Source organism: Lagenorhynchus albirostris, chromosome X, assembly GCF_949774975.1.
Source record: "Lagenorhynchus albirostris chromosome X, mLagAlb1.1, whole genome shotgun sequence".
Classification (NCBI taxonomy): domain Eukaryota; kingdom Metazoa; phylum Chordata; class Mammalia; order Artiodactyla; family Delphinidae; genus Lagenorhynchus; species Lagenorhynchus albirostris.
The window spans coordinates 1,445,878-1,470,117 of record NC_083116.1 but is presented as its reverse complement, the minus strand read 5'-3'; the positions used below and the strand labels follow the sequence as shown (position 1 = coordinate 1,470,117).

At 44.0% G+C, this 24,240-nt stretch overlaps 1 protein-coding gene across 1 annotated transcript in view; it reads right to left on the bottom strand.

Moving 5' to 3' along the window:
- MECP2 (methyl-CpG binding protein 2) overlaps nucleotides 1-8,822 on the bottom strand; it is a 53,213-nt gene extending 44,391 nt beyond the window's left edge. Inside the window, exon 1 of the mRNA XM_060137231.1 lies at nucleotides 8,693-8,822. Coding sequence (XP_059993214.1) covers nucleotides 8,693-8,754 — 62 coding nt within the window. The 5' untranslated portion in view covers nucleotides 8,755-8,822. The remainder of the gene's footprint in view (nucleotides 1-8,692) is intronic.
- Nucleotides 8,823-24,240: the final 15,418 nt, after the last annotated feature.

The following is a 24,240-nucleotide window of genomic DNA, read 5'->3' as shown; positions in this document are numbered from 1 at the left end:
ACTTTTATTCCATCACAACCAAGCCAGCTGAATATAGAACTATTTTAACAGCAAAAAGCCCTCATCATAAATCAAGACACAAATCAGCCTTCAATTACATGAATTAGAAAACAAACTATGCTTATGTTGCAGTCTACCCTAAAGCTTTAACTTCTATGTCAGAATTTAAAACACACACATGCACACACACACCCTCTGGATTCCTCCTAGTTTATCTAAAACCTACTTTTGTGAAGATCCACTATTTTCTTGAGTCTTCCGGAATGAGCACTGTAGCCATGCAGTTGGCATCATGACTTCTGTAGCCTACCCCGCCACCCCTTGCCTGGTCAAGAAGGTAGTACTTGCAGGGCCCAGCACCGTCCCTGGCTCAAAGCAGGGGCTAAAATATTTGTTGGGTGAATGAATAAATGATTATCTGCTGACAGGCTTGCCACCAAGCCTCACAAAGAAAAAATTCAGAAAGAAAAAAGTAAGAGATGCTTTGTTCACCTGAACTCAGCATATGATACACCAGATGAAGCATATGAAGACCGGATGACTGGTTCACCAAATGGCTATGATACAACTGGCTAGGTGGGCTCTAGACCTCATCCCACCGCAAAGTTAAATACAAAAACAAGTATTTTAAATACCATACAAAAAACACAGGACAACTTACCTATAAGATTCTTTTGCATGTATCAAATATGTATATATGGATATAGCACATCATCAAGTTTTTTAGGAAGAAAGGAAATACAGATGCACATTGTCATGTTTTTAGAGTAGGAAAGGACTTTCTAAGTATAAAAGCAAAAGAAGAAACCATAACAGAAATTTTATACATCAAAAAGACAAGCAGGATCAAAAGATACATGACATGGGCTTCCCTGGTGGCGCAGTGGTTAAGAATCCGCCTGCTAATGCAGGGGACACGGGTTCGAGCCCTGGTCCGGGAAGATCCCACATGCTGCAGAGCAACTAAGCCCGTGCACCACAACTACTGAGCCTGCGCTCTAGAGCCCGCGAGTCACAACTACTGAAGCCCGTGCGCCTAGAGCCGGTGCTGCGCAACAAGAGAAGCCACCGCAATGAGAAGCCCACGCACCGCAACAAAGAGCAGCCCCCGCTCGCCACAACTAGAGAAAGCCCACGCACAGCAACAAAGTAGGAAAAATACCTGCATGATGACAAAGAATTAATTTCCTTAATACATTAAGAGTCCTTATAAATTGACTTAAAAAGAAATATCCCGAGGGAAGGATAAATGCAGAATATGAACAGGCAATTCACAAAGAGCAAATACAAATGGCCAATGACTACGGACATTCAACCCCAGTAATAACCCAAGGAGCACAAGTTTAAAAGATGGATATCCAATTCTGGGAGGGTATGGGAACTGGCACTTTCTAAGACTGTCGTGGGAAATGGGATAGACAGTTTGGAAGGTGATGTGGTAGTGCCCACCAGTAACTCCAAGTCTAGGTAGGCATTCTTCAAAAAGACTGGCACATGAGGAAGTTCAATCCAACAGCATCTTAAAAAGTGAACCATTGGGAAAACCAATAGGGGGACAACACATGACAGTAAATTGGCACCAAACCACGCTGCTATTAAACAGAAATGAGGCAGAGAAACGCATCACATGGATAGATGCAGAATACGTACAATACCATTCTTGTTTTGTCAAAAATACAAAAGGTGCATGTTGGTGTAGCCTGAGAAGATGATTCAGAAGGATCTACGTTAAGCTATTAACAGCAGTTACTCTGGGTAGTGGGTACGGAGAGTAATGGGGAGCTTTCGCTTTTTTACTTGATATACTTTAAAATGGTTTGAACTTTCTATAAAAAGCATGTATTATTTTTATAACTTCTTAAAAAGGAAGAGAAAAATAGCAAGATATCAAGCACTTATCTATTAAAACAGGTTCTGTCCTTTGAGAATTACCTTCTAAGTTCCTTGAAGCTCAAATGGCCGTGTCTTTCCCATTCATAAGTAATAAGAGATATTTTTAAAAACATCTCTTCCTTTCTACATTTCTTAGAAGAAACTGTACAGAGTCACCACTGTCTTCTAAAATCCATTCGTAATCTGAGAAAAAGACTATTAAAACATAAATCACCCCCTTAGGCCTAATATCTATCAGAAGAAACCCATTCACTGCCTATGTTACATTTAGTCCACACAATTTCTGAGACAATGCACAAAGCGCCAGCCACAGAACTCCCACCAGCATAAATACGTGGCGTACAAAGAACGCCCTGTCGGCAGGGCCCAGAGCACAGCCCGCAGCGGTAAACGGGAATGACAATTTGAGTCACAGGATCAGGAGTGAAACCCAACTTGGGACTTGGAGGCAGTGTGATGCTCTTCACTTCCTTCTACACCTTTTATTCTCTGCCACCCAAACTCTGCCCCTCGCACAGCCCCGAAATGGGCGATCTGTTACGGATGTCCACACGGCTTTACACTGAGGCGTCAGAAACCACTAGAGAGATACAGCACAGTGCTACTTGAGGGTCTCAGCTGGAATCACAATGGCAGCATATGTGTAAACTCACATTTTTTCTTAGGAAAAGAAATGGAAAAATCAAATTAGAACGTTCTGTCTTACCACATGGAATGTTTGAAATCCGGATGTCAAAACATCAAGTGTGGAGTGACCCCTACTCTAAAAAAGCTTAAGATATTGAGCCAGACAGTTGAGAAATTAGGGAACCACTCATTTTTACGAAATTAAGTCCACGCAGTGGCGCCAAAGTAGCCCAAAGCGCAGCTGATAGAGCCTCTGAGTGTCAGACTCAAATGACTTAGCTTCCCAGCTTTTCAAAAGGCATTCATTCTGCTCTAGAGTCTCAAGAGCCAGAAGTGTATCTGGGTGTTCTCTGCAGTCCCCGTGGGAGGAGTGCGGCAAGCACACACCATTAGCCATGGGCTCCGCTGTCTGGCAACAGCTTTCAGGATGTCATCCTTCTAGGGGACCACACACCAGTTCCCACGTCTGAAAATGCATTACCGCCACTCACTAATGTTGACCAGGAAGTCATTTACCCAATACCAAAGCAAACAAAGCACAGTGCTGAAGGCCGCTAGGCGACAGCAGTAGCGGCAAGTGAAGAGCTCAGTCAAAGCGCTCTCAGCTCAGCTGACCTGCTTGAAGGTGAACTGAAGGTGCAGGTCACCAGTTCCGGCTCTAATCTGACACCCGCCCCCAGATCACACTGTGGCTACCAAGTAGCCCTACCCAAACTGACCTTTCAGGGCTCAGGGAAGTGACTTTTTTTTATTATATGGCACAGTTTGGCACAGTTATGTCTTTAGTCTTTGGGGTACTTTTATACTGTCCAAGAGTAGTATAACTTGTTTTATTCCTTTTTTTTTTTAAAAACAGATGGCCAAACCAGGACATATACTAAAAAAAAAAAAAGGAAGGTTACTTACCTGAGCCCTAACATTCCAGCTACCATGGAATCTTGTTGGAGCTGGTCTACAGAAGCAAGATGTATTCTGGGGAGTCACATGTCACATCAAAGCAGGAACTGGTGAGTCTGTATTTTTATGGAGCCTAAAACAAAGAAAATCGTAAGTTGAAAGCCCCCATTGTGCTCCACGACCTTTTTCCCAGGGCTATTTGGGACATTTTGAAGATAAACATACAGACAAAGTACTATGCTATCTCCCGGCTTACCTAGCTAGAAACAAAGAATAAACTGCAATTTACTGACATATAACACACGGTACTAAAATAAAGGAAAGACTCATGCATGTTAGAACCGACACTATCACAGGTCTTGTCACCTCTGAGGGAAATTTTGACACTATAAAACATACCGTTAGTAGCGATCTCTGGTTAGTACTTCTTGCAACATGTCATACAGAAATACTCAGGGAGAGAAGACATGTTCAAGAGAACATGCAACATCAAAATGTCATCCCAAGAAGAACACATGAAATCCAGAGGCAAAGTCTCCCTTCATTTTAAAGCAGCTGAAGTTGCAACACGCTGCTGTAACATTACATAAAGGGGCTTTAACCGTGAGAGAAAAAAGGCAGCACCAACAGAAACCAAGTGCCCTGGGAGATCCAAAGCTATCCTCAAAAATACACAAGTCTGTTTTAGAGCAATCACTTTTAAGCCTCTCAGATCAGGAAATCGAAATGTTCAACAAACTGGGTTAATAGCTTGATAGTTTCTATTTTGCTTTTGAACACATGTTCAAAAAAGGTCTTTTGTCACTCTATTTTTTATCAAGATAACCGTCATTTCCTTGTTAAACCTAAACTGCCCCATATTAGCTAATCTCTGATACCTTGCTGGCCCAAGAGTGGCACTTTTATCTTTAGACTAAAAAAAGCCTAGAGTGTATAACTTAGAGACTCTTCACACAAACAATTACTCATGTAATCAAACCCAGAGGAAGGGCAACACCAACCAAGTCTTTTACTGCTGGTCTGTAACTACCAGGATGGTACCTGGAATTATCTGTTGAGGTGCAGTGAGGCCTTATCATTCCCTTAAACATTCGAGCCATAGAACACTTTGAAATCCCAGAAGTCAAGGCTACAGTATTACTCAGTTAGCCGTACAATAAAAAGCAAACTGGCACCCTGGCTGGGAGGCCCTGGAAAAGCCACAGCTTCTCACAGCTGCATCTTTTTTTGGTAAATTGCATTTTTATTTGTAAACTGAGGGAGCTAGACTAAGGTTTCTTCTAGCTCTGAAACTTTAAGATCTCTGATAACTCAAGATTCCGTGGAGAAAAAAAAAGAGCCAGCAAATGAGAGCACTTAGGTGAAGATCCAATAAAGCAATGATTTGCAGGTCCATATACATAGTGCCCCCAGCTCTTAGGCACAGAAGCCAACTGAACCCTTCCTCAGGATTGCTCCCAAGAGTCCAGACCTCTGCTGTACTGTAAAACAGCTATGCTAAAGACACATTCATACACCAGCAGAACCAACGCAAGTGTGCCTTGAAGAAGTGAAAAAGGCCAAGGCTTTATTCTGTAATGGAATGGTCACAACTCCCCTTAAACACGGGAGTGGGCATGCCCTGCCAGCCCCCCAATTCCCATTCCCACTCAGTTCCCCCACACACCATACCTACCATCAAAGGGGTGGAACCAGGTATTTAAGCAATGGCATGCAAATCAAGCTTTCAGTAAGAAGAGCTTCCTTGCCAGAAGCAGGCAGAAGAGACCAGGTAAAGGCAGAAGAGCACAACTTTTGTGTCAGTGAGTCCCAGGAAGAGGAACTCATTTACATCCGTCCTACCCGAAATGAGGTAAAGGCACAGCGGTGACAATGGCAGTTTGACTGGAGAGGGCTGGTACAGAAGCATTGAGGACAAGGTCCTTCCATTGGAGTGGCAGTAATGCTCTACCCAAGAAAAAAGGTTGCGTCTGCCGGCCACACGAGGCTGGTCTGCATGCATGTCACCAGAGCAGAGGGTGGTGAGAACAAGCAGGTGTCCTGCCACACTCCCTGGAACCACCAGTCTAGGACCAATGCTTTACTACTTCTGCACTTAAAACACTAGTTACTACAAATGCCAAACATTTTCTGTGCTCCTCTTCTTCTCATACATAACTTGGGCAGGCTGGCCACAGACTGCTCTTAGCCAATTAAAAGCTTTTCACTGATATTCACCTTTATAAAAGATTACAGGGCTTCCCTGGTGGCACAGTGGTTAAGAATCCGCCTGCCAATGCAGGGGACACGGGTTTGAGCCCTGGTCCGGGAAGATCCCACATGCCGCGGTGCAACTGGGCCCGTGCGCCACAGCTACTGAGCCTGTGCTCTAGAGCCCACGAGCCACAAGTACTGAGCCCGCGCGCCTAGAGCCTGTGCTCCGCAACAAGAGAAGCCACTGCAATGAGAAGCCCCCGCTCGCCGCACCTAGAGAAAGCCCGCGCGCAGCAATGAACACCCAACACAGTCAAAAATAAATAAATAAATAAAATAGATATTTTTAAAAAATAAAGAAAAGATTACAGGTTCCAGGAGACATCATTTATAATGTAAATAGTCTGGGCAGGTGTATTAGTGGTGGAAACCGCCCTCGAGTAAGGAACTGACACTTTTCCGTCTGCTCTTCTTTATTCTAGGTTCAAGAAGCGAGCTTCTCATGCCATCTCCACATGGGGGAAGGGGTATTCGGGTGGGGTAAAATCATATTGGACTCATCTAGCCACTTCTTCTGTCAAATTCCACAGCTTGCATCCCCACCCCACTAAATTCAGCCACACAGAGGCAGGGCAGGCAGGGAAACAATGGCTGTGGCTGGAAATTGCAAATAGAATGCAAAATTGTATTCTAACCCTCCTGAAACATAAGCAGCGCAGCGCAAAAGTTGGAGTACGGTTGGACTGCATCATGCTCTATCAAGTGAAACAAAGACCCGGGACTCTAGGTTTAAAGCATTCCAGGCAAATCTGTAACAACAAAAAAAAGAGCATGGTGTGATAGGCCAGTACTGACAAGAAAGCCACAGAAGGTTTCTTCAAGCTGTTAGGACATGATGACTTCAGATGCCACCAATCACTTTGCAGAGAAACTATATTCTGGAAGCTGTCTGTGCAGTTTAAAGGGATAGGGATATGATGGAACAACTAACTGGAGGGGCACCCAAGGAGGCTAATGCACTGCCCATGACGCAAAACAAAGCAGAGCCCTTGTCCTGTCACGTCTCAGGCTTAGACGTACAAACCTTGGAATCTTCGTCAAGTGAGCTCGTGTTATCTGTGTGCGCAGACGGGAACGCACCTCAGTGATCGGCCGGCCACCCGGCTGACATGTCATGAATGGGTATTCTGTGGCAACTTATTCAATCAACTGGACTTCTACTAGATTGATTGTGCCCTTTAAGGTTCTGATATGTCTGGGTAACAAAATAAAAGCAAATGTTTCCTAGGCTCCGTGACTAGGATTTTAAGTAGAAGTCCTAAAAAACCCATAAATAAGCCTATTTCCGTAAATCCCTCGTGGAAATTCCCAAAAGACCAAAAAAAAATCCAGATTTTTAAAAAAAAAATAAAGATCCAGCATATTTCAAAGGACCCAAGAGGAGAGGTTAATCTCATTGTTAGCTGAAATCACTCAGATGCAGATGAAAATTCCGGCCATGAAACCCAAACTTCTCCTGTATAGTAACTGCCTATTAACAATAAATTTTACTACCAAGGCCCAAATATGCTTCATTTCTGTAATATAACAAAATGCCTAAAACTTGCCAGAGTCCTACAAAGTGTAAGCCACTCAGCCTCCAGGCCAGTAGGTTCGGTTCCACAATCACCAACCACCCCCTGAATTTGATCCTACCATCTTCCAATTTGGGGCACTGATCCCGCACAGCAGAGACACAACGTGTGAATGGCTCTGCAGAGCCTGTTCCTGTTCCTGGAAAAACCAGAAGCACACATCTGCCTGACCATGAGTCAGGAATATGAATTTTGTGGTGGAGCCCATTTCTGCTGTGACCAATCCACACCGAACACACTCACAACAGAAGCGACGGCCACAGAGGTGTATTCCAGAGACAGCTTTTCCCCCTTGGATCCACACTCAGCAATGCCATGAACGGTCTCCTCTGTAAGAGCAATCTTTAGACTCTTCACAATGACCTTAAGTCTTCAGTGCAAAACCACAAAAACATTGCCACGCCACGAATAAGTCACCTGAGTTTCAGTTTGCGTGACTCAGAACCAAACTAAAAAGAAAATAAACTTTCAGGGACCAACTGATAGGAGCCACAGCGATGCGGTGAACTTGCCCCATCTGGTACTGGTGATCTTGAGCAGGGCACGCTCCAGGACTATGGAAGCCCGTCACATACTATGTCCCACTCCACTTATGTAACTGAAGATCGCCGGCGAAGGGGGGGAGGATGGGAGGGCGCTCGTATTCTGAGGCCACGGCACCCCCAAAGGCCCTGGGGGCGCGCTCCCACCGAAGAGCCTCAGGTGCTGCCGGACACAGTCCCCTACCCACGGCTCCTGATGGCAACTATAACCGCCTCTTTCTGATGAGCTGTGGGGTCAGGAACACAATGTCTAGTGCCTTTTGTGGGTGGACAATAATTCCCACCTACTTGTTCCTGGTAGATGCGAAAGAAACTCGCTCGCAGTGGGGGCAGAAAGTCATGGAATGGGCGAGAAGGAGGGGGAGGCAAAGCCTGGAGATGGGGGTGAAAGCGCAGGAGCCCTTGTGGCGCACTCTCCCGACGGGAGGCGGACTGCGCACGCGCGCCCGTGGGGGGGCCGAGTAACGGGAGAGGGGGCGCGCGAGGGAGGGAGACGGGAAAGCGCGATCCAGGGAGAGGCCGGGGCCGCGGGCGCGCGACGGCGCCTCGGGCCCGAAGCCCCGCGAAGGGCACGACGCGCGCGCGCAGCCCCGACAGGCGAAACCCCGGCGACAGGGGTGCCCGCGGGGCCGGGGGCCGGGATGCGCGCCGAAGGCGGGAGGGCGGGGGGAACCAGGCGAAGGCAGCCCTGGGAGGCCGCGCCGAGGACGGTCACCCGCAAGTGCGGGTAACGGGCCGGGGGGGGGGGGGGGCGCCGTCACCAGCGGGAGGGGGAGGGTAGAGAGGAGGGACGCCATCCGCCAGCCGTGTCGCCCGACCCCGCGGGCCCCTCCCGCGCCACGTCCCGCCCCTACCCCCCGCCCCCCAGCAAGGGTCCCCACCCGCGGCCGCGGCGGTCCCACTCACAGTCTCTCCTCCTCGCCTCCTCCTCCTCCTCCGCTCGGCGCGGCAGCGGCGGCGGCGGCCATTTTCCGGACGGCTTTTACCACAGCCCTCTCTCCGAGAGGAGGGAGCGCGCGCGCCGCCGACGCCGAGACCCCGCACGGCCGACGTCGCGCCCCGCCCTCCCGGTCGGCCTGTGCGCTGCTGCACCTGCGCGCCCGCGCCCCGCCCCCGGCGCCGCTGCCAGCCGGCCCGCCATTGGGTGCGACGGCAGGGGCGGGGCGGAGCCTCGGCGGCGACGCCTCCAATTGGCGGGAGTTCGTGTCCGTTCCGGCAAAGGAAAAAGGGGCGGACGCCCCTTCTAGCTGCCGATTGGCTGCCGACGGCCGTCATTTGGGGAAAAGAGGTGGCTTGGGTGCCGAGGGGCTGGTTTAGTGGGCGGAATTTGAATATTAAGGATTAATGGGACGCTGGGGCAAGTGAAGGCCTAGGCTCGGGACGCCTGTTTGTGCGGCCATCCCGGGCCCTTGACCCGCTGTCCACAAACACACGAAGTATGTTACCATAAGCCTTTCACAGCACCCACGTTTTCTCAACATCACCACCTTCAGTACAAGCAGCAAAGTTGCCTGACATTGTTCCAGCCGAGGGACCTTGCTTTAAGAGGCCTACCCAATGCATTCTTTCATCTGAGCCTGCCTTGTGCCACACTCTCAGAGGGGCAGGGAATAAACTGAACAACAAATCACAGCCTTGGCTTTCTTGAAACTCTGGTGGGGGGGAGAGGGTGCATGCCAAGGCTGCATGAGACCTGTCATTGTTGGATGAGACGGTTTGGTGTGGGTGGGCAGAAGGGGTAGTGGGAGCACAAAGGAAGCAGCACTTAGGTCTGCCTGGAAGACATGATTTGGGACCTAAGATCCAGCAACGCTGGTATGGAAAAATATTTAAGAGTATGAGAAAAGTTTTAGCTAATGGAGTGTTCAGGATAGGACTGTTTGTCAAGGCGACCTTACTCTGATTCCAGCCGTCATCCAATTCATCCAATGCTCTTTGTGCTAGTTCCATGCTTGACAAGGAACCCTCTGACTCTGATGTCACTCCCCAGCCCCCATTCATTTATTAGATCCCTCTTATGTGCCAGGCACTGTTCCAGGCTCTGGATGCACAGTACTGAACAAGACAGCAATCTAACGTTCTCGTGGGGGAAGACTCATAGTAAACATACAAATAAGTATATAATATAATGTCACATAATGATAAGAACTTTGAGATAGATAAAGCAAGGGTGAAGGGGGTGCTATTTAGATATCCACAGGCTTTTGCTCTCATTTTATTCCCCCATATGGTTATCTGAGGAGAGAAGAAGATTCCACACAAGTTCAAAGGCTCTGAGGAGAGACTATGCCTGGTACATTGGGGAGTAACAAGGAAGTTTATGTGGCTACAGGGTGGTAAGGTATGCGGTTGGAGAACTGGGAGCTTATTCTGAGATGAGAAGCCTTTGGAAGATTTTGAACGGGAGCTGACATCATCAGATGTATGTTGCAGGTGCAGTGTGCAGATCTGTGGTGAGACAAAAGGAGCAAGAGCCCAGTCAGGAGGCCCTGACAACAGTCTAGCAGAGGTGAGAGTGGTTTTTAACTAGGGTGGTAGCAGTGGAGGTTCTGAGAAGTTGTGAAATTCAAGCTATATTTTCAAAATTGAGCAGAAAGGATTGGATGTAGCGTACAGAGAAAGAGAAAAAACAAAGAGGGGTCCTGAGTTTTTGGCCTGAGCAACTGAGTGAATGGGTGATTTCACCATGATGGGGAAAACTGTAGGAAAAGCACATTTTGGGAGGTACAGATCAAGAATTTTGTTTTGGCCATGTTAAGCTTGGGGTGCCTATTAGACCTGCAATGTTGAGACGAGATGTTGAGTAGGTGGTTGAGTCAACAAGTCAACAAGCTCAACATCTAACTCAAGAAACTATAAAAGGAACAGCAAAGTAAACCTGGAGGAAACAGAAGGAAGAAAAATAAGGATAAGCAGAATTTGATTAAACAGAAACAACCGATTGAGAAGACTGAGAACATCAAAAGCTGATGGTTTGAAAAGCTGGAAACAAAAGCCAGCCCTCTTAGATAGAGAAAGAGAAGACACAAGTAAATTATATTAGAAATGAAAAGGAAACATAACCATAGATACAATAGATTATACAATAGATAATAGATAAAACAGGTAAATTTTCTAAAAGGTATTATAAACTACTGTATATCATAATTGGAAAACATAAGCAAAATGAATAAGTTACTAGAAAAGCACAGCTTTCCAGAACTGATTCTAGAAACAGAAAGTCTAGATAGATTCTCTATGACCACAAAGCAATTGACTATGTTTTTTAAAAAATCTACCCCTCCCGCCAAAAAAGCTCAGAGAACTTTACAGATGACATCTACCAAACTTTTAATGATTGGGTAATTCCAATCATAAAAAAGAAAGAAATCTCCCCAAACTTGTTTTGTGAGACTAATATAATTACTATAACAAACCAATGAAAGGAAGACACAGGATATGGAAATAGATGTAAAAATTCTAGACAAATGTACTGAACCCAGCAGTATATATTGATATATCCTAACCAAGCTGAGTTTTATTCTAAGAATGCAAAGATGGTTTAAAATTAGAAAATCAAACTTAACAGATTTAAGGGGAACAAATTATGTGATCATGTCAATAGATGCAGGAAAAGCCTTTGATAAAATTCAACACCTGCTTATGATAAAAATAAAAACCAGCAGCAACTCAGAGAACTATGAATAGAAGGGAATTTCCTTAATCTGATCAAAGGTACCTCTTAAAAAACTTAAAGGAAAGGTCACATTTAATGGTGTTAAGGGGGAACAAAGCAAGAAATAGAACAAGATCTATGGTGCAACATCATTCATGTAAAATAAAACACACATCCTTCACCTCCCATTCTCTTTTAAACCTTATCCTTGGAGTTTCATCGTGAAGAGAAAGACCCATTAATCCCAAATGGATTCCCTTGCTGTTAGGACGCAGGCATACAGATCCAGCCAGTAACAACAAGCTGGAAAAGTAACGGGGAAAAAAAGATTCAACTCACTCCACAAAAATTATAAAACAGCTGGGAATAAACTTAATAAAAAACGCCAAAATACTATATTAAAAAACTGTAAAACTTTACTGAAAAACATAAAAGAAGACCTGAAAAAAAAGAGAAACTACCACAATCCTGGAAAGGAAGAGTTGACATAATAAAGATGTCAATTCTTCATAAATTAATCTGGAAATTCTTTGCCTGAGTCAAAATCTAGGCGAGAAGAGTAGGTGTACAAGACTAGATGTCAAGACATTTTTGAAAGAGAAAACCAATGACGAGGGTCTTGCCAAATTCTTTAGTTTGAATAAACGGAACTTAAGTGATACAATTTCACTCTGCCATTGAAAAGTAGAAAAATATAGTAGAGTTTAAAGTATTTACTAGTAGAATTTAAAATGGGACATTTTTTAAAATGGGACTACTATAACAATTTTAAAATGCATCCCCTTGAAAATGGGTCTATAGAAGATAAAAAGAAGAAAAATATAGTATAGATAGCAATTGACAGAAAAGCCCCAACCTGAGGGATTTTATCTATATGGCAGACAGAGCCCAAACTTCTGCTCCGTCTAAATCCCTTGAACTGACAGAAAATATATATATATATATTTAGAGCAAATCCAAAATGACAACAGAAAATGAGAAGGGTAAAGCAGTTCAAAATTTTAGAACTAACATCCCAGATGATACCACAAAACATAAAACACACAAATATGTTTCAAACTCTATGGAACATTTCCTCAAGTTGCTTATGAATTAGACCTCTCAAAAAAAAATCTCAGTAAATTCCAAAACGTAGAAATCATGCATTTCAGTCTCTGGCAACAATACAATAAAATTAAAACTTAAGAACAAAAGAATGGGCAAAAGTAAAACAAAGCAAAAAGTTTTAAAACAGGCTTCAAAATAATTCTTTGGTTAAAGGGGAAACATAAACTGAAATTATAAACTCTTCAGATATGACCGACAATGAGAGCCGTACATATTAAAACCTATGCTGTGTGGCCCAAGTGGTCATATAGAAAAATTAATAACCATAACTACATTTATTAGAAAAGAAGAAAATATGGGAGAGGGAACAATTGGGAGTTTGGGGTTAGCAGATGCAAACTAGTATATATGTATAGTATGGATAAACAACAAGGTCCTACTGTATAGCACAGGGACCTATATTCAATATCCTGTGATAAACCAACATAGAAAAGTTTATGAAAAAGCATGTAAATATATATATATATATATATGTATAACTGAGTCACTTTGCCATACAGCAGAAATTAACACAACATTGTAAATCAACTATACTTCAATTTAATAAATAACTTATTTAATAAATAAATAATTGTAAATAAAGAAAGAAATATTTGACTGACTAAAAAGAGGAAAATAGATAAGAAATGGATTGATTCTTGCACATCATGCCCACATTTATGCGTGCACACCCACACATACACACACAGGGAATTTTCTTTCTTTACCCTTAGATGCTCACTACAAGAAAAGGATCTAGGAACAGAAAGGAATAGACTCGTCAGAGTGAAGAGAATGTGGTGAGGATGGGAGGTTATCCTCAGCTGACACATTTCAACAATTTTTTGGAAAGCAGATGGGAATTAGTTGAATAATAAAGTAAGAAGGAAAAATCCAGCCTAGAATATTTGACAAAGGAACTACAGAGGAGGTGGAGCCAGATATAACACCAGAGAGTAGGCTCAGAATCAGCAGGCACGTGGTGGAAGCAACAGAATTAAATGGGTCTGAACACATGGGGATTAATTGAAGGCCCCAATACAGAATGACTGCATCATTTGAGACTTCCTCTCCTCCACCAGACAGCTGAGCTAGCAGCTGGTGCAGGCCTGCAGGGAAAATACCTGACAGTTCTCTAAAGAAATTAAATGAAATGTCTGTAGAGAACTAGGGCTTCCAGCAGGGATGCGGGCAACTCTGTTCCTCAGCTCCCTGTTTTACACAGAGGAGTCAGAGCAGGAGAATTGACCCATTGCCCTAAAGCCGATTAAATCTGCAAAAGCTATCCAGCCCTTCTAAACCACAAAGCATCATCAGAAATTTGAAGAAAGACTTCAACATGAAAAATAGTCAAGTATAAACTATAGGGGAAAAATGAGCTTGGAAGAATCCCAGAAAATGCAGAGGAAAATATAGGAAATTTAAAAAATTTAATTAGCATATTCAGAGAACCAAGAAAAGACTGTATCCACAGAACAAGAACAGAATATTATGTAAAAGGAGTAGAGGACAAGAAATAATTCTTGGAAATTAAATGTGATTACTGAAGTTAAAATTCCAATAGAAATATTTTTTAAAATATTTAATTAATTAATTTATTTATTTAGGCTGCTCTGGCCAGGTCTTAGTTGCAGCATTCAGGATCTTCACTGCGGCATGTGGACTTCTTAGTTGTGGCATGCAGACTTAGCTGCGGCATGCATGTGGGATCTAGTTCCCCGACCAAGGATTGAACCTGGGCCCCCTGCATTGGGAGCTCTGAGTCTTACCCACTGGACCACCAGGGAAGTCCCTCCAATAGAAATATTGAAAGATAAAACTGAAGAAGTCTCCTAGAAAATAGAACAAAGCAACACAGACAAAAAATAGAGAAAATATAAGGACTTTGCAAGAGATCTAGGAAGTTCAGCAAGCAATTAACAATAGTTTTCACAAGATAAAACCAAGAAAAAGGAATAGGAATCGGACCTCATAATAACACTGGATGATAAAAGATAATAGGGCAACATGGACATATATACACTACCAAACGTAAGGTAGATAGCTAGTGGGAAGCAGCCGTATAGCGCAGGGAGATCAGCTCCATGCTTTGTGACCGCCTGGACGGGTGGGATAGGGAGGGTGGGAGGGAAGGAGACGCAAGAGGGAAGAGATATGGGAACATATGTATATGTATAACTGATTCACTTTGTTATGAAGCAGAAACTAACACACCACTGTAAAGCAATTATACTCCAATAAAGATGTAAAAAAAAAGAAAAAAAAAGAAAAGATAATAGGGCAACAATTAAAAAGTGATAATAGGGAAATGCTTTCAAACTTCCAAGAGAAAATGATTTTCAGTTTAGAATTCTACACCAGCCAAGATATCCATCAAGTGTGAAATGAAATAAAAACATTTAAAAATATGCAATACCTAAGAAAATTTACCTCTCAAATATATTTTCTTAGGAAGCTACTTAAGGATGTTCTCCAGCAAAACAAGGGTGTAAGCCAAGAAAAAGGAAGATGTGGGATCCACAAGACAGTGGATCTAATCTAGGAGAGCAGTGACAGGAAATACCAGGGATGCCAACTGGGCAGAAGGCCTGACTGGCAATCTGTCCAGATTGGAATATGAGAATGACAGGCTCTGGGAGAGAGGAAAAGTTATTTTATTTTTATTTTTTTTAAAGTGTATGTATGTGAACTCAACATATTAGATAGTGTGATTGGGAGTTTGAAGAAAATTAAATATGATGGTAATTAGTTCAAGAAAATAAGGAAACCAATTAGAAACAGCAGGGAAAAAAGAACTGTATCAGGAAGTTATGATCAGAATAAGAAGGAAAGTAAAATATAAATCTACCAGTTGACGATGTTTAAGAAAAGAGAATCCACTGGCCCTTGTTGCTAAGAAACTTCTCTTTTCAAACAGGGGTCATCAAATTAGATTTGATGTAATCCTAGTTATACGTCTTCTTGATCTGGCATTTTAAAATATTTACAGAAACATCATAATGTGAATTTTTGCCTTCGGCTTTTCAACTTTTAGAGTCAACCTGTGCACGAAACATGGAGGCAGGTTTTGTTACAGGTGGGACACAGCCCTCTTCCCCTCAGGTGTAGTGAAGGGTTAACTCGGCAGGCCTGGGTGTTCCTGAGGGTGGTCTTGGGGACTCCTGACACACCATATTTGATATTCACACTGTTATCTTTAGTTCCTTGTAAGCTTGAATAATACACTCAGATCTCTTGTTCCCTTAACTTTCAATAGCCATGTATCTTTGACCACTTGGTATCAGCTACACTTTACTTGTATACTGTCAGAGTTAACATTTACATACCAGCCTGATAAAGATGAAAAGATAATCACTAAGGGGGAGGTAGGAGACTGGAGGAAGTTCGGGAAACAAAAGCATATTGGGGTTTGAAGGTGCCCAAGAAATGATACCCATTTTTTCCTACCTGAGTGTCATAGAACGTGACAATATGATTCTAAGGTTCATCAGAGTAAATGCACAAGATGGGTAAAGAAAATGTTGACTCGGGGGAAGACTTGCCTTACCAGCTATCCAAACACACGGGGAAATGACATTGAGGGAAATAGTGCAGCTTTCATGCTGAAAGAGACAAATGATCAACGGGACTGAGCAGAGCCCTTTCTGCCTCGTTGGTAGAGCTCTGCTTAGATTCTGCATTGGCAGCCGGAGTCTTAACCACTGGACCCCTGGAGAAATTCCTCTGCTTAGATTCTGAATCCCACTCTTTTCTTGTGTAAATCAGGAAGAAATCCTGCTGCAAGGAACTGTGGTGGCCCGTGACCTAGTTCCGGCCAATGAGAAGTTCAGGCAAACCCTTCAGGGGCTTCTGGGAGGCCTCAGCCCCTCTGTTCCGCTTGGACTGGGTTGAGCCTGAAGGTGACAACTGAAATGGTAGCGGTAGCTCAGTCAGGCCTCAGAGGTCTCTTTACGAGAACTTTTTCTGTAGTTAAGGGTTCCCCTGCCATAACTACTTTTTCTGTTGCCTTGATCACAAGGTGCTTGTGGCCCTAGGGTGGATTATAGCCACTTCTGTGGGGTTTTGGGAGATTAAAGATTCCATCAGTATGTGTTGTTATTTCCTAGTTTGGGTTTTTTAACTTTGCTTTGTTTTTTGACCTTGCTTAGGTTGGCTACTGTTTTATCTTTTTGTCTTGTTTTTGCGTTCTCAAAAAACCAGTTTTGGGATTGATTTATTAGTTCTCTGATTTCTCTGTGTTCCAACTCAGTACTTTCTGTTCTCATAATTCCTGTTTTTTAGATATTCTGCAATTTTTTTTTGGCTTTTTTTTTTTTTTAACCAAAGATGTTTTTTAAGGGTGTTCTAAATTCTATAGGTAGGTTTTTGTTCTCTTTTCTTTTCCGCTTTTGTTGTTAACGTTCTATGCCAAGAATGTGTTCTGGTTACTTTCTTTTCTATTTTGGAAATTTCTTCAGGATCCTTTCTGGCTTAATATTTGGTCACTGGTTTGTCTGTCATTCCCCTCTGCCGTAGTACCCAGCAGAGGCATGGATGTGAGGCCAAAAAGGCCTGGGGCAGGCCCATCAATGAATTCTCTACTTTATAAGACTAGGAAATTAACACACGCATCTTCCTTGCCACCTCCCTCCCTCCCTGCCCTCTGCTCCTCCAAACTTTCCGTTTATATTATTACTTTTAGATTTTCTCGTGGTTTCACTTATACCTTTAAATAATATAGTCAAACCTTTACTCCTTGATTGAACAACACTGAGCAATCGCTGTTATCAAAAAATAAGGAAGTCAGCCCACTGGAACTTTGTCCTACCTCTTCTCCCTGCAGCCCTGATTGCATTCTCTGAACTATTATTTCTGTAAACTCACGCTTCCAGACGTGTATGTTGTGTTTGGGGACAGCAGCTCCACAGTTCCCAATCTTCATGGATTTCATGCTCACCGTCATTCTTCAGAATGTTTCCTTTCAGATAATCACTCATTTCCAAAATGGGATGATTACCCCTGAACCAGTTACCAAAGATGCCCCCCAGCCTCCCTCCACCCTGTGGACCCAGCACTCCAAGCCAAGGTGCGCTGGTTTGTCCCTTAGATGTGCCTCCTTCGTAAATTAACGGGAAAAGCAATATTAGTGTCTGACAAAGGAGAATTCAAAGAATATTAAATGGTACCCCAAAAGTATCATTTTATGTCAATAAGGAGAGCACTTCACCATAAAGAAGTCACTGTAATGAATCTTTATGAGCAGCATTTCACGGAAGCACAGAAAGCACGATTTGCTGGAAATACGCGAAGAAGAAATGGGCAGAAATATAACAGTCTTATACTTGGGGCAAAACAAAGAGAAGCCTCTGAGTGGTGTTTCGTATTCTTTTAAAGGGTGATCCATCAGGTGCGACCGCAAGAGGAGACAGAAGAGAGTCTCAGGAAGACAAAGTGCCTTCCCTTCCCGGGTCCTAGAGACAGGATGCTTCCCCTGCAGAGCCACATGGGGAAGCCCCGGGATGGTCAGGAGTCAGAGAACAGGACTGAGGGGAAGCTTTAGGCTAAGGCCTTTATTGGGGTTTCCGAGGGAAAGGCCAGGTGGGACAGGGTGAACACTCTCGCGGGCTTTGGGCTATGGGGGTGTCTCTAGTCGCCTGGCACCTGGCCTTTGGACGATGAAGGTGGAGGAGTATTGCCTCCCAGGCTGTCAGGGAAGATGGAGGAGGCCTGGCACTGGATTGCTCTTCACATCCAAGACATACTCCCGGCTGGGCCCTTTGCTATCTCAAAGAATTGGCTAGCCCTGGGAAGGGTAGTCTCTCCGGAGCCAGAATGTCAAAACGTCATACTATACAGAGACATTTAAAATATTTACAGTACAGTACAGTTGGCCAAAACTATAATCCATGACATTGGTTTTCTATGTATCAAGCTGTGTATACTACAGGAATACATGTTTTCTGGTTCCAATGAGAAATTTACAAAAAGTGGTCACAGGATATGCTTCAAAGGAAATCGGAAGCAATTGCTCAAGTGTCCCGGCTCCGAGAAGCCCTCTGCACCACAACACGTGAAATCGCAGCTGCACACCTTGTTCTCCACCCGTCCTTGGCACTCAAATGTCAGTTGACCTAACAGAGACATTCTCAAGACACACCTGCATCTCTGTCGCCTTTATTATCAGTGTCAAGAGGAACTAGAATCTTTGTCAGATCATCACTGCAGGGTCCAGGCTCCCCAGAGACGGGAGGCTGCACAGAGTTTCCGGGTTGTGGTCTGGCCTCTGCTTCTCAGGGAGCTCCCTTCTGGAGATGCCAGCGGGCAAGGTCATGAGTGACCGCTGGGAGACAGGGCTCCCTGGTCGGGCGTGTGGCAGGGCCGGGATGGAGACCGGGGACCACCTGCGTCTGTCTTTTGCATAACGTTTTTTCCAATCCAGGCTGGCTCCTCCTGGATGGAACTCCTCCCCGTCTCTCTCCTCTGTTGGAGCTTGTTTCTCTGTGGCTCTTGCTTTCCTCTGTTGTGCTTACCTTCAGTTCCCTGAGAAAAGTGAGCAGGAGAGACACTTGTGGGAACCCAGTGATAATTTGGCTACTCACAGAATGCTGGGCTGGAAACGATTCTCCTCCAGCGTCTAGAAGATATTGGTGCATTAGCTCTGGTTTCAGGGGTTGCCCTTCTGAATCCTGACTCTTTCTCCTAAATTCTGGCCCCTCTCTCTGGAAACTTGTTGGCTCTTCCCTTCGTCCTCAGTGCTCTAAAGAAAGCATCAGGCTCTGTTTTCCTCCAAGCACTGGGCCTTCTCTCAATCTGGCAGCTCCTGTTCTGCAATTCTGGGCGAGTGACTGGAAGCTCAGTCCCACCTGGACTCCCCAGAGAAGACACTTGTAACACCCTGCCTGGAGGCCCCCATCTGGGTGCAGAGGGAAGGGCTCTCTGCCCTGTCCAGGTAGAATTTCACGGCCCATTGACTCCTTGTTTTGTCCTCTGACTTTCTGGTCGGCTAAGTCAGTTTCCACACACCTACCTGTTTTCTCAGCTCCCAAAACATTGTTGCTGTGGTCTCAGCCTCTGCCCTCCCCTTTCAGAGATTTATGTTGTTTTTTCTCTCGAAAGTCTCTCGACTGTAGCTTTACTGAAGGGCAGAATTAGATACAGATGTTCAATCTTAAACTCTCTGCATTTTTATGTTCAGAGCGGCTTTATTTGTAATAGTTCCAACTGGAAACAACTCAAATGCCCTTCAGAGTATGAATGGGGACCAGTCTGTGGTCCACCCACGCAAGGGAATACTGCTCAACAACAAAAAAGAAGGAAATATCGAAACATGCAGCCACCTGGATGAACCTCGAAGTAATCGTGCTGAGAGAAAGAAGCTGACAGAAAAAGTGTATATACTGTGAGTCCATTGATATAAGACTCTAGAAAATGCAAGCTAACATATAGTGATAGAAAGTAGATCGGAGTTGCCCAGGGATTGGTCTATGAGGAGAGCTGCGGGGAGAGGATTTACAGGGGGTGCAAGGAACTTTCTGGAGTGATGGCTGTGCTCATCATTTTGATTGTGGTGGTTCTTCAGGTGTATATATGTGTCAAAACGTGCCACATTGTACACTTTAAACAATATACTTTGTCGTATGTAAGTTATACCTCAATAAATCTGTTTGAAATAAAGCGCATGAAGTATACTGTACGGTTTAGAGAACAATTCCGAGCGAACACCTGTGTCACCACTTCTCAGCCACAGTCCTCTTCCCACAGCCAGCTGGCACTCCTGTCTTCACTTTTGCAATAATCACGTCCTCATTTTTCTTTAGAGTGTTGCCCCCTAAAGGAGCTTCCCCAAACAGGAGTTTCCTTTGGCCTATTTTGGGACTTCATGTGAATGGAGTAACGCAGTATAGGTTAGTTGGTGCCTGTCTTCTTTCACTCACTATTATGAGATTTACGTGTGTTATTCGATACAGCTATACTTAACTGTCACTCCTGTATGATCTTCCGATGTGTGACTACAGCACAGTTTATTTCTCTGCTCTACTGCTGATGGGCATTTATGTGGTTACCGGTTTTTGCTCATGACAAAGAGTCAAACATTCTGCTATGAAAGTTCGTCTTGGAGCCCGTGCGTAGCATGCCTCTCTGCTGGGCACAGATACACACCTGGGAGTGACTGCTTGGGGCCAAGGGCACGTGCCTGGTCATGCTGAGCAGACTTTCTCCCAGCACGTGCGCCAGGTTGCGGTCCCAGCCGCAATGCCCGAGGGCTCCTGAGACTTCGTGTCCCTTGCCGACTTGGTGCTGTCAGAGTTGGGACTGTTAATTCTTGCCAATCTGGTGCATGTGTCATGGTGTTTTATTGTCGGCTTTCTGTCTTTCTTCCCCTCTGAAGAAGCAGAGGAATCCCAGGAACAGACCCACGTGGCAGGACGGCAGGAGAAGTTGTGGGAAAGTTCCAGGAAATGTGGGCGCTCCACTCCACCTGCCAATTCGCACCCAGGAGCTCCTGACCCTATCGACCCCGCACCCAACGAGGACCCCCAGTTGGGGCACAGTTGCAGTGGGGGGGACTCCTTGACAGTCTCCAGCATACCAGTGAGTTCAAGAAGATGCTTCTGCTGGGCGACAGCGAGCCCTTTTCCTCCGTATGCGTATCAATGGGAGGAGTTTCCTTGGAAAGCTACTTTTGCCCACTTCCGGAAGAAATGAACAAGCAAAGATACTGAGGTTCTCAAAGCCCAGAGAACTCCTGTTCTCATTGGTCTCAAAGACTCCCAGGAGGAAAACCTTTGGAAGTGTTAAGCCCGCACCTCTGATGCTGTAAAAGTCCTGGTCCCTCAAGGTGAGGACACAGAAGAAACCACAGGCTGGCTTGGAACACCGGCAGGGTCTGGGCCACGCTCACACCCACAGCTCAGCTCAGCCCCAAGGGCTGGGCCTCTGAGCAAAAAACCTCAGAGGAAGCTCTGAGGTTGCTTTCCTGACAAGGACCAGCGAAACGGAAACAGACTCTTCTAAACCATCCACAGTAAGCCGTTTCCATCAGGCAGGCTGGGAGGAAGACAGCTTTACTTACTGTGCTATTCCCTTAAAAGAAAATCCTGTTTCACAATCATTGTCCTGTAAAGATGTGATCAGAGCATACAGGCAAAACGAAGGGAGAAAAAGATAATACAGTCAGCTGAAGTTGAAATTATAATACAATAGTAGAATTTTGCTTTTCTTTTCTTTTCCTAAATAAATACACACTTTTGGAACTAAATGTGTATCTTTTTCTTAAAGAAGGATCCAGATTGTTTAAACTTCAGAACCCACACAATGTGGACCTGCCCTCGGGTCAGTATACCTATTCAGATATTTAAATAAATTAAAGAAATTGATCTTGTGGGGACAATATCACATCACGGGTTTCTTTCTGTGCACAAAGGTCATTTCTAAATGCTCAAAAAGGAAAAGAGAAAAATTAATCAATAAAATCATAGAACTTGAGGTTATTATACTCTAATAAGTTTTTAAAAATGTATAAATAACCATATAAAACCAACTAGGCTATTATAGTAAAAGTCTAAGCAGTAGCCCTCTTTCCTCAATACATTCTTTCACTCTCTAAAAAAAGTTTTTGGAGGAGAGAAAATGGAAAACTGGATTTTTTTTTCTGTAATTGTCGCAATATCCTGGTTGCTAAGTTACAGAATAAGGGAAAGGAAACATATATTGCTATCAGGCCAAACGTTAGCAGTTATAAAGAAGCTTCAGGAACCCCTTCCGTATTAAACACTCTCACCAATACGTCAAGGGCCTTAACAACATAAGAGAGATAAATGGGGCAGTGGCCTGCAAGCCCGACGGGAACGCGAAAGCCAAGAGGAAGGCCCTGAGCCTTGAAGTTTGTCTGCCCCACACACCTCCAGGACCGAGGCATGGGTGCCAACACTTGGGCGGCTTCTCAAGTCCCCACCAGTCACCGGATTCCAGGGCCACTTAAGCTGGAAACTGGGGGGCCTTGGGTTGCAAAGGCCCTGGTCACTGCATTCATCTCCAAATGACACAACCCTTCATTTTTTGTGATTAAAATTTTTGAACCCCACTCATCAAGTCGTGACCTTAGTTGTACTCCATTTGATGAAATAAAGCCAAGGTAGTAATCTAAAACTCCAAGTTCCTTCAATATTTCTATGCAAGGTAAACCCTTCAATAAATTATTTTGTTAATTTTCATTTAAAAGATAGCTCTGTCTTCTCCCCAGTTTTATCACAATATAAAATATCATGCAAACACTATATTTGGGTTTTTGCAAGATTTGAGATGTATTTATTATTAATTTTTTACAAGAAACTTTATTGAATGTAACTTCCTAAACTCATGATAGTTATAGATCAGATATGTTATCACTTCTTACATTAAATATCTATGGTTATGTAAATGTAAACACGTGAGTTGAACTAAATTGAGTTAAAATAATGCATTTTCTTAAATTAATTAATTAATTAATTTTTGGCTGCGTTGGGTCTTCGTTGCTGCACGTGGGCTTTCTCTAGTTGCAGCGAGCGGGGGCTACTCTTCGTTGCGGTGTGTGGGCTTCTCATTGCGGCGGCTTCTCTTGTTGTGGAGCACGGGCCCTAGGCACGCAGGCTTCAGTAGTTGTAGCACATGGGCTTCAGTAGTTGTGGTGCACAGGCTTAGTTGCTCCATGACATGTGGGATCTTCCTGACCAGGGTTAGAACCTGTGTCCCCTGCATTGGCAGGTGGGTTCTTAACCACTGCACCACCAGGGAAGTCCCATAATTAATGTTTTTGTTTTAAAAATTGATCCTTTTAAATTTCCAACAATAGCAGTAATTATGTAGCTCTACAAAGCTACTCCACTTTGTAAAGTGAGTAATTCTCATTCATCAACTGTGATTGTACTTTTCTTCTATCTCGACCCACTATAATTTCTAAGATTCCCTAATCCATTGACTTTGAGACCTTGGGTGAATAATAAATTGAGGTAATTAGCAAATAATCTTTACCTGGACAATCTCCAAAAGAATTAAAATTCATAGAGACAGAGAATACAGAAGTACATGATCACATTTTTTTTTGGCTGTGCAGGGTCTTAGCTGCGGCATGCGGGATCTTTGTTGCCGCGTGTGGGATCTTTTCTTTGTGCCATGTGGGATCTAGTTCCCTGATTAAGGATCGAACCTGGGCCCCCTGAATTGGGAGTGTAGAGTCTTAACCACTGGACCACCAGGGAAGTCCCCAGAAGTACATGATCAGTTTTTGCTGATACATTCTTGTCTGTGAAAAAACAAAATTGCTTCTCATAACACTCAAATTCAGAAAATTACTGTAGCATAAGCATTGCTTTGTGCTCTGCCTGGTGGTTTTGGTTGTGGTTGAAAACTTAAAATCTTAACGCTTTAAATAACATTGCCACCTGAACATCTTTCACTGTCACTGTATGTAAGTGTAAATTTGCATAATATACGTAAAGGTGTATTAAGTCAATAAATGTTTAAAAAACTTATGTATAATACAGTAGAGAGGCCTGGGCGCTCAGAAGAAAGGCGTCTTTAAGTAATCAGTATCTTTTCAGCACAGGTATTCTACCCAGAGAGCAGAGGTTTTTTTCTCACCCTAGTAGGAACTGACAGCTCAAAATTCCGTTAACACAGGTGCTTCCCTGCTGCCCCTTGGTACGGTTATTTCACAACTGAGGCCAATTGTAGGAAAATAAACAAGCAAACAAAA